This window comes from Neophocaena asiaeorientalis, unplaced genomic scaffold (assembly GCF_003031525.2).
Source record: "Neophocaena asiaeorientalis asiaeorientalis breed wild unplaced genomic scaffold, Neophocaena_asiaeorientalis_V1.1 scaffold40, whole genome shotgun sequence".
In the NCBI taxonomy this organism is placed as follows: Eukaryota; Metazoa; Chordata; class Mammalia; order Artiodactyla; family Phocoenidae; genus Neophocaena; species Neophocaena asiaeorientalis.
Genome location: NW_020185335.1, coordinates 15974684 through 15986520, shown reverse-complemented (window position 1 = coordinate 15986520; position 11837 = coordinate 15974684). Strand labels below are relative to the sequence as shown.

The 11837-nt window shown below is 56.9% G+C and overlaps 1 protein-coding gene across 1 annotated transcript in view; it reads right to left on the bottom strand.

The window, feature by feature from the left end:
- Positions 1 to 11164, bottom strand: part of DEF8 (differentially expressed in FDCP 8 homolog) — a 16310-nt gene extending 5146 nt beyond the window's left edge. The window contains exons 1-7 of the mRNA XM_024735641.1: positions 11156 to 11164; positions 5576 to 5709; positions 4839 to 4936; positions 3331 to 3480; positions 2256 to 2397; positions 790 to 954; positions 93 to 225 (exon numbers count right to left, since the gene is read on the bottom strand). Of these exons, the coding sequence (XP_024591409.1) occupies positions 93 to 225; positions 790 to 954; positions 2256 to 2397; positions 3331 to 3480; positions 4839 to 4936; positions 5576 to 5699 (812 nt within the window). The 5' untranslated portion in view covers positions 5700 to 5709; positions 11156 to 11164. The remainder of the gene's footprint in view (positions 1 to 92; positions 226 to 789; positions 955 to 2255; positions 2398 to 3330; positions 3481 to 4838; positions 4937 to 5575; positions 5710 to 11155) is intronic.
- Positions 11165 to 11837: the final 673 nt, after the last annotated feature.

The following is an 11837-nucleotide window of genomic DNA, read 5'->3' as shown; positions in this document are numbered from 1 at the left end:
CCCCAGGCCACGCCCCCTCCCCACCCACTCTCCAGCCAGCGGGGGCTGTACCCCAGGGCCGTGCCCCTCGCTCCACCTCGCTGCGCTCCCCGCCCACCTTGCGCGGCTCGAAGTCCCAGTTGTGCACCACACGCGCTGGGATGACGGCCAGGTCGTTCCAGTGGCAGTGGCTGCAGTAGTACTGGCCGGTGTAGTCGCACTGCCGGGCCTCGCTGGGCACACCCCCTGTGGAGAGGGAAAGCATTACAAAGTCTGGGAGACCTGCGAGGTCCCTCCCCCAGCTGCGCCCACGGCACACAGGACGAGAACCAGCGGGGCCAAGGGTTCCACCTTCCACACCCGACTCATCGTCTTCTAGGCCACCCTGCTTCCCTGTTTCTCACCAGTAAAATGGGACAATAGTAGGACTCCCGCCAGGCGACTGCCAGAGGCAGTATGTTTCTGGAAAGAAGGCCCGATACACAGCCTGTGAGCGACTGCTGCGGGATTTCCCCATCGAGGTGGGTTTTCTGTGACAATGGGGCCACACATGGGAGGCTGAGTGCAGCCCAGCCCCGCAGGGACTCCTAGGGGACACACGTGGCAACCTCACTCTGCCCGGGTGGGAAGTGAAAAGGCACCCAGAGCAGCCCCTTGTCGCTCCCCCAGGAAAGGAGCAGGACTCGTGCCCCGGAGTCACGCTACCCTTAGCCATCGCACGCACCCAAGTTTCTCATACAGCTGTCGGCAGGGCTCCTGGCCCAGGCAGCTCCCCTCCGCCCTGTGCCCTGCTCTCCCCGGGGCACTCACGCAGAGAGATGGGTGCCCGGCACTCAGCACAGCGGTAATCCTGGCTGTCCAGCCCTGCCTCGGGGCAGATGTTCAGCTCATACTCGGCCTGGTGGCTGACTTTGGACCGCACGCAGGGCTTGGAGATGAGGTTCAAACACTTGCTGTGACAGCGGTAATAACACCCTGGTTGGGGGCCCGACAACGTGCCTCTTAGAAGGGTGGTCACCCTGCGCCCCAGGCTGACCTTCAGCTGCCGGGACCCCCAGGGGCCTGTACTCCGATTCCCAGACCAACGCAAGAGCCTCTCCAGGCACCAAGGCAGGTTCCCAAATGTCAAAGGTCCCTTCAGTCCCCACCCAAGTCTTGCCCTGAAGGTACGTGCAGACCTTTCCCCCCAACTCCATACTCAAAGGGCCAGGGGCCTACCTGCCATTCCCATCTGGGTGCGTAAAGGGCTCAAACCCAAGCTGTCTGGGTGGAATCCAGCTCTTCCTTACCAATCCCACCCCAGTCTTCCCAGCTCAGGTTTCAGTGGCTCCATCTTTCCACCTACTGAGACGTCATCCCAGTCCTTCAGCTAGGGCTGCACTTGGCCCCTTCTCATCCGAATGCCCCACCCTGGTCACAGTCCATCACTTTCCCTCCTTCAGGCCACGCTCAGCTCAGCAGCCGGAGTTAAAACCTAAGTACGTCCTGCACTCACCCGTGGCCCCAGCGCACTTACGCAAAAGGCTCTAGCCACCTCTGAGCCCACCTCTACCGTGCCTCCTCCCTGACACAGTGCTCCAGCCACACTGCTCTCTGCCCCTCCTCGAAGACACTGGACACACACTGACCACAGGGCCTTTGCACAGACAGCTCCCCTGAAGAAATGTTCCTTCCTAGATATACTCCTGGTTTGCTCCCAACCTCCAAGTCTTTTATTAAGTGTCACATCATGCCTTTTCATTTCACCCTAACGTGGCACCCATCCCCCTCCCCAACACGTACTAGTCCCTTTCCTTATTCTTTTTCGCACACGTGGCAACCTCACTCTGCCCGGGTGGGAAGTGAAAAGGCACCCAGAGCAGCCCCTTGTCGCTGCTTACATAACACACCATTGTCTAACATACCATTTCATTCATTTATGTGATTTCTCATCCAGGACAGCACCTCCAATGCAATTTTCTGCAATGATGGAAACGTCCTGTCTGCACTGTCCAATGGCTGGCCACCAGCCTCATGTGGCTATTGTGTACTTGGAATGTGCGTGGTACCACTGAGCAACTAGTTATTTACCTTAATTAATTGAAATTCGAATAGCCACGCATGGCTAGTGGATGTGAGCCTGGTGAAGGCAGGTATTTGGGTCTTTCATCCCTTGCTCTACCTCCCATCCCCCCCACACCACAGGGCTCAGTAAATACCGAAAACACAGCAGAGAATTCCCCCTCCCCTGGGGCCTGGAGTGCCAGGCCAGAAGGAGCAGTCTGGTCTCGTCCCACCTGTGCAGGTGTACCAGGTCTGAATGAGCCCCCAGATGACGGTGTGACACTTGTCACAGGTTTGCTTCACACTCTTGCTCTTCTCCTTGTAGAATCGGTGCTCGAGAAGGACTCGGATGTTGGGCTCATCCTCACTGGGGTCCTGGGGCCGGGGAGGGGTCACAGGTGAGCCAGGCAGCAGCTCTTTTCCCGTCACACGAGCCCCTTGACTGCGTCTCCCAGGTAACCACGTGTAGCAGAGGTTGTGAAATTTACCCCAGTGCCACAGCCCTTCCCTTACAATAGAACACAGTGATTGGTCAGGCCGGGACCACCCAGATTACAGACTACCTTTGTACCTAGGTGCTGCCCCGGCGGCACGTGAGCAGGGGTGAAAGGGCCTTCGCTGCCCTTCCCACACTGTTTTTGCTGGCTGGGTGCAGACCCAGAGGCAGCGGGGGGCTGTCGTGGACTTGCCAGGGACTGGCAGAGCACCGAAAAAGGAGGACCTGAGGTCTCCGATACCAAGAGCTGCCAGAGGGGCCCTGGGCCACCTACAACATTTCCACATGAGTAAAACTACACAACCAATTCCTTTAAGCCACTGTATCTGGGGGTGTCTTAGCTCGTGCCATAGCCTTACCTATATTCTAATGAACATTCCACTTTCTATATTCCCAGGGACTCAGGAACCAGTGCAGGGATGCGGCGGGGCCCCAGCCAAACAGGGCACAGACTCAAGGACTACATGATGGACCCCTGTGGTGTTTGGCTTCCAGGATCCATGAGCCCTTCTGTTGTCACCTTCGGCAAACCAGCCCCTGCTCTGGGTCACGTGGTTCAAGGTGGGATTAACTGACCCACTCGCTCCAGTGGGTGGACACATGACTCAGGACTGTGATCACCATCAGACTAGTAGAGACACAGGCTGCACCTGGGGTGACGGCCCATCTCTCTCCCGCCTGCCTGGGGAGCTTCGGCCAGTCGGGTGCGGAGGGTGGAACCTCAGCCCCGCTGCCCCAGAGGCGGCCCGGCCTCCGGACGCGCGTGCCCCAGCCCAGCTCCAGCTGCCTGGAGGGCGGCGGCCGGCACCCACCTTCAGCTCCTGGAGCTTCAGCCGGAGGTGGATAAGCCTCACCACGGCGTCCTTCTGCTTCTCCGAGTGCTCCGGCAGCTCCAGGATCACCTGCTTGCACTCCTGGATGGCCTGCCGCAGCTGCTGGATGTCAGAGGCCAGGAACAGGCCCTGCTCGGGTGGAGGCGGGAGGTGGCGGGTTTGGGGACAGTGACGGTCAGATGCCCCCTGCGTGCTCTCCTTTTTGGCCAGGCCCAGCCTCATAGGCAGTTGGGCCCAGAGAAGACCTCCCTGGCCCTGCTCGCCCAGGTGGCCCAGGTGGCCGAGGACCTGCTCAAGGCCCGGGAACCCGGGCAGCAGAGGCAGGAGCCGCACCACACCACCTGCCCCTCTCTGGACCTGTCCACCCACGGGCCTCTGGAGACCTAAATCAGGATGTTTTTCGAAACACACTTCCCTCTTTTAGAAATCCAATCGCTTTTCTGGCTATGCTATTTCACTTACTTCTACAGAACTTCCTCTTGGAGGAAAGCCGGGAAATGACACTCGTCTGTCGACAAGGAGAGGAAGTGGCCTCTGGTTCGGTCACCAAGCTCACAGACACCCCGGGCACCCACCCGCCCCTGGCCCCAGCACCTCACAGGTGGACCGGGGGCGGGGCCCAACAAAGCCCCTAGACTCAGGGGCAGGGAGACAGGCCGGGGCTCAGAGCTGGGGCTGATCCTGCCCCAGGAAAGCAGTGTCACTGCCCTCAGGAGCCGTGCTCCTCCCCCCAGTACACTGAGCCTCCGGGCAAAGAGGAGGTGACACCTCTCTTGGAAACCAGTGTGTGGCCCATAGGAGGGGCTCAGAAATGGTATAATAAAGATACAAAGCACATAAATGAAATAGGTACCTGCAGCAGCAAAGCGCAAAGCGCAAAGGCCACATGAACAACAAAAATGAACAGCAGACGAGAACTGGGGTCTCCAGGTGAATTTTTTAAGAATCATATTTGAATGTTACTATAACGTTTCTCTCAAAAGTTGGAGATAGTTTGCATAAAACAGGAAGATTTTCAAACTTTAAAAAAAAATTATTAGAGCCCTTTTATTAGAAAACAAACAAACAAACAAACAAAAAAAACAAGAAACAGCAAGATTTCCATGGAACAAAATATAGCACAGACAAGAGTGGCCCTGCCTAGCTGAGTGGGCAGCGGGTGTGGGCAGGGTGAGGGTCCCGTCCTCTCCCTCACCCTACAGCATGACTATAGGACTCCCTGGGACCACAGGTGGAATTAACTCTCACATTTGCTTCACAGGACCCGGGAGGGGAGGGAACAGCGCTCAGAACAGCAGCCCAGGCTCCCAACCCCAGGTCCAGCCCGTCCCCACAGGCCCGCAAACACGTTTTGCGGGTGGGAGCCAGGTGTCACATGGGCCTCAGATTCCAGGCCCAGGAGCCCCTGCTGAGGTGGACATGGCCGGGTCCTCGCGCTCTGGGGGCTCACCTTGTCCCCCTCCCCGCCCGCAGACCCTGAACCTTACCACAGGGCGGGCGAAGTGGTCCTCGGACAGGCCTAGATCCATCACACGCTCAGGACAGCGGAACTCTGGCTCTCCCGGGGGCAGCTCGGGCAGGGCCTCTGGGGAGGGCGGCAGAGAGACGAGTCAGCCTGCCACCCCCAGGAGGAAGTCGTGGAGCCCACGGGAGGCGAGGGAAGCAGGGCCCTGCCCTGGCATCGGCCCTGTTTGCACTTGCAAAGGAACCCGAATCCTTGTGCAGACAAGAGAGTGCCATGCAAAACCAGTAAATACTACAGAAACATGCCGATTTCTAAGGCCCACGCCTCGTGTGTACATCTGCGGGCTCGAGAAGGGCCGCCGGAGCACTACACACCAGAACACGTGAAACCCCGTGTGGACACCGGCCACCTCTGCACACACACACCCCCGGGGCCCCCAGCACCCCGCTGGCTCCATCCGCAGTCTCGGGGCTCACGTCCTGCTGACCTCTCACCCTCCAGATCTTGGCGCTGAGTTCACGCCCCAAGCGTTCTCCAAGTGAGCACCCGCTGTGCGCTGGGCCCTGGGACACAGCAGTGACAAGACAGGCACACATCCCTGCCCTGGGGAGTGTTCATTCCCCAGGGGATGCAACAGATGGAAAGCGGGTTGTGCTGCAGAGAAGAGGGGGGCCCCCGCGTGTCCACGGGAGGAACCCTGTAGAGGGGGGGCCGGTGTGACGGGGTCAGACCACCCGCACAGCAGCCCCCAGCACCCACCTTCAGAAGCGACCTGCAGGGCCTCCTTGCCAGGCCCCTGTTCATGCTGCCAGGGCCCAAGCTGCTTGTTGAAAGGATTGAGGTGGACCTGCCGGAACCGGGCGAGCTTCTCGTCATATTCCATAGCACCCCACCTGTGGGCGGGCGGGCCGGGCGGGACAGAGGTGGGCGTCCGGCTCCCGGGCTCGCTGCGGTCCCCTCCCCTTTCTGAGTGCCTGGAGCTTCGGAGGGGAGGCCTGGCCCCTCTCCCTTCCCCAGCAGGGTCCAGGCCAAACATCCCCACACCACGGCCACCCCCTTCAGACCCTCCCCAAACCAGCCGAGCCCCCTCACCCCGGCGCCCACTGCTGGAGCCCCCTCACAAAGAGCAGTGATGTCCAAGCTGCTGATGGCGCAGGCAGAGCCAGAAGGGCGTGCCCAGTCAGACCTCCAGCACGGGCCCCTGTGATCCCGCCTGCCTCACTTGCCCTGGTAGAGCCACGCCCTCCCTGTCCACCGAGGCGCCAAAGCTGTGCGGCTCCCAGGATCACACCTGCTGGGACTCCCACCCCCACCCAGCAGAAGGGTCAGTGCCGATGCCAGGGCTCAGGCCTGCTCTGCCACCTGCAGCGTGGCCTTGGCAGGGCCCACCTCCCGGTGCCCCATAGGGAGGGCCCACAAACGCTGTGTAGTCACCGTGTGGCCCAGGCTGGCGCTGCACTGATGCCCCATGTGGCCAGAGCCCATGCCCAGCCCCACACCTCGGGACCCAAGGAAACAGGCAGGAAGTGCCTGGTCCACAGCCTGGCACTGCTTTCCCCTGCGCAGAGCTCAGCAAACCGCGAACACACGGGGCTGATGCTCCTGAGACAGAGGAAGGGACCTTGGTGGGCTTTGCCTCCCAGGTCCCCCCACTTAACTAGGGGGTCCACATCCCTTAGCCTCTCTCTGCTTCAGGGCCAAATGAGTTCACAGAAGGTTGGACAGATGTTTGTTAAAACTTTGTAGTAAGGGCATGGATGTTGGTTATGCTTTCCTTATACCTGGTTACCGTCTGAAATAATTTGTTATTATACAAGGCAATCCTCTGACTCCTATCTGCCCTCCGCCCCATGAAAGGAGAACTGAGCCAGAGTGCATGGCCCAGGGCCACCCCACCCCGCCCCCTGCTGCCCTGCACCTGGGCAGGGACTCTCTCACAGCCCAGGGACCTCGCCTGCCTCTCTGGTCTCTGTGGTGGGATGTGGAGAAGCTCCAGCCTGGTAGAACCTGGCACCCATTGACTAGCTGCCCCTAGGTCGAAACACGGCAGGACACAGATGCCATGGGCCCAAGTCACAGTCTCCCTTATGACCTGATGTCTCTGGGCAGCTCACACAGGGTGGTCAGGCCCTGATGCCCAGCACCACCCAAGATGGCAAGCTTGGGCCACAGTGCCCTAGGAAGCCCCCAGAGCGCAGGGGAGACCCAGTTGTCACTAACAAGTGAGATCCATATTCACTAACCCCTTCTTCCAGAGTGATGAGGAAGCCCTGAGTTGCTCACTGCCAGGCTTCACTCAGGTGAGACAGAAAGAAACTTCTGTTTAAACTACTGTTACTGGGAGGAGTTCTGTCTTGCAGCCAACACAGATCCTGACTGATCACCCTAACAGCCTTGTGGTCAGCAGACAAATTGGCCCTATTCAAGTCCCAGCTGTCAGCTCCAGCTGTGTGACCTTGGGCAAATGCCTAAGGCTTTCTGTGCTTTTGAGTTCTCATGTTTCAAGTGGGGATGATAACAGTACCCACTGGGCGGAGTTCAAGATTAAATTAGTCAGTACAAACTTCTGACTACCTTGGCCAGAAATAAACACCAGCTGCAACCTATCGTTATCACTGTTACTATTAAGAATCAGACAGGCCTGATGTGATGCTGCCTTGCCCAGTGAAGAGCATTTTCTTGCCCATAAATAAGGGAGCATGCCTGCCTCCTGGGGCGGGGTGGGAGGGGGGTGAGGATTAAGCACTTGTGCGTGACAGTAAAGCCTGTAACCCACAGTCGCTGCAGAGCAAACTGTCTCTGACATCACTTGATGATCAGCCCACCCCCAAGAGACTGGAGGATCAGGAGCCACCCCTGGGGTCTCACCCCAGAAACCTCCCAGCGTTTTAAAAGATGGCCAGAGGCGGGCTTCCCTGGTGGCGCGGTGGTTGGGGCCTGCCGATGCGGGGGGCGCGGGTTCATGCCCCGGTCTGGGGGGATCGCGCGTGCAAAGGAGCGGCTGGGCCCATGAGCCATGGCCTCTGGGCCTGCGCATCCGGAGCCTGTGCTCCGCGGTGGCAGAGGCCACAACAGTGAGAGGCCGGCGTACCGCAAAAAAAAAAAAAAAAAAAAAAAAAAAAAAAGATGGCCAGAGGCACTATGGTGAACAATATGAAGGTTCCTCAAAAAACTAGAAATAGAGTTGCCATATGATCCTGCAATCCCACCCCTGGGCATATATCTGGAGGAAACCATAATTCAAAAAGACACATGCGGGCTTCCCTGGTGGCGCAGTGGTTGGGAGTCCGCCTGCCGATGCAGGGGACGCGGGTTCGTGCCCAGGTCTGGGGGGATCCCGCGTGCCGCGGAGCAGCTGGGCCCGTGAGCCATGGCCGCTGGGCCTGCGCGTCCGGAGCCTGTGCTCCGCAAAGGGAGAGGCCACGGCAGTGAGAGGCCCGCGTAGCACACACACACAAAAAAAAGATACATGCATCCCTATGTTCACAGCGGCACTATGCACGGAAGCCAACACACGGAAACAACCTAAATGCCCACTGACAGATGAATGGATAAAGAAGATGTGGTACATATATGTAATGGAATATTAGCCATAAAAAGGAGTGAAATTGGGTCATTTGTAGAGATGTGGATGGACCTAGAGTGTGTCATACAGAGCAAAGTAAGCCAGAAAGAGAAAAACAAATATTGTATATTAACGCATATATGTGGAATCTAGAAAAATGGTACAGATGAACCTATTTGTAGGGCAGGAATAGAGATGCAGACATACAGAATGGATGTGTGGACACGGGGAGGGGAAGGGAATGGTAGGATGAATTGGGAGATTAGGTTTGACATAAACACACTACTGTGTGTAAAACAGATAGCTAGTGGGAACCTGCAGTATAGCACAGGGAGCTCAGTTCAGTGCTCTGTGATGACCTAGATGGGTAGGATGCAGGGGGGAGGTGGAAGGGAGGTCCAAGAGGGAGGGGAGATAGGTATACATATAGCTCATTCACATCATTGTACAGCAGAAACTAGCACAACATTGTAAAGCAATTTTATGCCAATTAAAAAGTCTGAAAGTGGAGACTCCCTCCCTCAGGAGGTATTTCCTGTAATCCCTTCACCTCACCTCTCTGGTTTCTGGCATCCCACCCAACCCCACCCTTTCTCTCTTTACCTGTGCAGCCTGGATGCTGTGGCTCAACCAGTGTATAACCCAGTCCTGTCCCCAGGGAATTGCAAAAGTATTTTTTTTCACCCATCTATTGGACCACAGGGTGACAGTTTACTGTTTTAGACTCAAACGGAATTTGTCCAGTGAGGCCTGAGCATGGGAAACATACAGCACTTAACAAGAGGATGTGATGACATGGGTGTGTGTTGTAAACACTGCTGTGTCTTTATTAATGTACTTTAATTTCCTACTTCGTCCTTTATTTCTTAAAGAGTGTATGTGAGAAATGAAATCAGTAGGAACTGGAAATAAAGAAATCACTTTTAAATCTCAAAAAAAAAAAGAATGAAATAATGCCATTTGTAGCAACATGGATGGACCTAGAGATTATCACACTAAGTGAAATAAGTCAGAAAGAGAAAGACAAATACCAGATGATATCACTTATATATGGAATCTAAACTATGACACAAATGAACTTATCTATGAAACAGAAACAGACTCACATAGAGAACAGACTTGTGGTTGCCAAGGGGGAAGGAGTGGGGGGTTGGATTGAGCCTTTGGGGTTAGCAGATGCAAACTATTCTATATAGAATGGATAAACAACAAGGTCCTACTGTATAGCACAGGGAACTAGATTCCACATCCTGTAATAAACCATAATGGAAAAGAATATGAAGCAGAATCTATCTATCTATATCTATATATTTAACTGAATCACTTTGCTGTACACCAGAAACTAAAAGAACGTTGTAAATCAACTGTACTTCAATTTAAAAGATAAATAAATAAAAAGCACAGGTTCTCAGGCCCTACCTAGAAAAAGAAATAAATAAATAAAATAAAATATGGCCGGAGGAGCTCAAAGGCAGGAACGCCTCCACTCTTCCCAGCAGCCCTCCTTGGGCTACAGGCTCTCCTGGAAAAAGCATCTCTCATTAACCCCCTTATGGGCAGTGCCAGTCTCAAGCCTGGCAGAGAGGCTGCAGGTGAGTGAATGATGGGGTCACCTGACTTCTCTCAGCCCCAGTTTCTCTCCAGCCAAGTTGGAGAATCGTATTTGGGGGTGTGGGAGGGGAGCTGCCGAGGGCAGACAGATGATGTCCCGACACAGGGGCCTGCCTGGCAGATGTAGTGCGCGGCAGCTGACTTTGAGGAAAGTGACAGCAACCCTCACCGCCCCACCAGGTTCACCTCCCAGAGAGCTCTGCACCCGGAATTCAGGCTTGGCCTCAGAGAGGAGCACGCAGGAAGGTGGGCACTGAGAGGCATGCACGAAACCCGGTACTGCACTGTCTACCCTCCTCCAGAGACCTCCTCTCACGGGGGCTGCGGACTCCACGTCTTTGCGATGAAAGGAAAGCTCAGAACAAAGCCCAAGACGTCTCAGGGCCCCGAGGAACATGGGGCTGAAGCTCAGATGTGCCCGAAACAGCCTCTCCTGTTCTCGGGGAGGCACGGCTACCAAGAGGACCTGTTATCACCCCGGCTGCCACCAGAGGCCCCTGCACTTCTCCCCGGAGGGCGCAGGGCCGAAGGTACATCCTAACTGCTCACACCTGGAAGGAGGCCTGCCAGGACCCCGCAGGGGCACAGTTACTGTCCCTTGAAGGACTGTCTGCGGCTGAAGCTTAGCGGCAGCCACCCCGGCGTCTGGGAGACGCCGCCCCCAAACGGGCCTCCCCCACCTTCACCCACAACAACAACAACATGCACTCTGGGGACCCTCGCTAACTGGCTCCGCACAGGGGCAGGTCTCTTCCACCACTTCCGCCCGTTTCATAGATGAGAAAACTGAGGCTCCGAGTGGTCCAGCCCCAGCGCAGGGCGGCACAGCCACGGCGACCCCTCGGGCCTCACGGATCCTACAGACAGAGAGTGTCGACGGCCGGAAGCAGTGACGGTATCATCGGCCGGGGGACGCCTTCCCCGCCGAACCCTGCTCGGGTGGGTGGCGCGGCTGAGGTCTCCAAATCCCTCTGCCCCCAGGTGAGGACCCGCGGGTCCGAATCCTGCTCTGCGCCCGGGCCGGGGCCTCGGGCGGGTCCCTCGCCCCCTGCGCCGCGGGGTCCGCGTCGGGAGAGGGGTCTCTCCGAGCTCCGGGTCGCGGCGGCCCGAGCGTCCTCGTCTCCTCCACCCGGACCCCCGCCCGCGCCCGCTCCGCCGCTCACCTGACCGCCGCAGCCCTCGCTACATTGTGTGCGGCCGGCCGGCCTCGTTACATCGTATCCACCGCCGCCCTCGATACACTGTATCCGCCCCGCCCGCTGCTGCCTCTTGCGGCCCGGAGGCTCACAGCACAGGCGGAGTCTGCGCGTCCCGCCCCCCGCCCGGAGGCCTCCACCTCCCGCTCCAGGAAACGGGTGACACTTCATCCCAGCTCTTCAAGGTGGTGTGAAACAAAATTCATGTTTTATGGCAAGACAAGAAAATTTTAAACATAAAAATTTTCTCTGCCCTTTGGCCTGCTCTCGCCCCGCTGTGCATCTGTATCTGCATTTACGCATCGATCAAACCTCCCCATCGGCAGAAACGCCTGCCTAAGCACAAAGAGCAGCATTCTCCTGGCATCCACGACAGCTGCTTAAAAGATAGGGTTCCGGGATTTCCGTGGTGGTCCAGTGGGTAAGACTGCGCTCCCGGTGCAGGGGGCTCCCGCTCCATCCGTGGTCAGGGAACTAGATCCCACATGCCTCAACTAAGAGTCCTCATGCCACAACCAAGACCCGGCACAGCCTAAATAAATAAATAAATATTTTTAAATCTTTTTTTTTAAAGATGTTGGGGGTAGGAGTTTATTAATTAATTAATTATTTTTTGCTGTGTTGGGTCTTCGTTTCTGTGCAAGGGCTC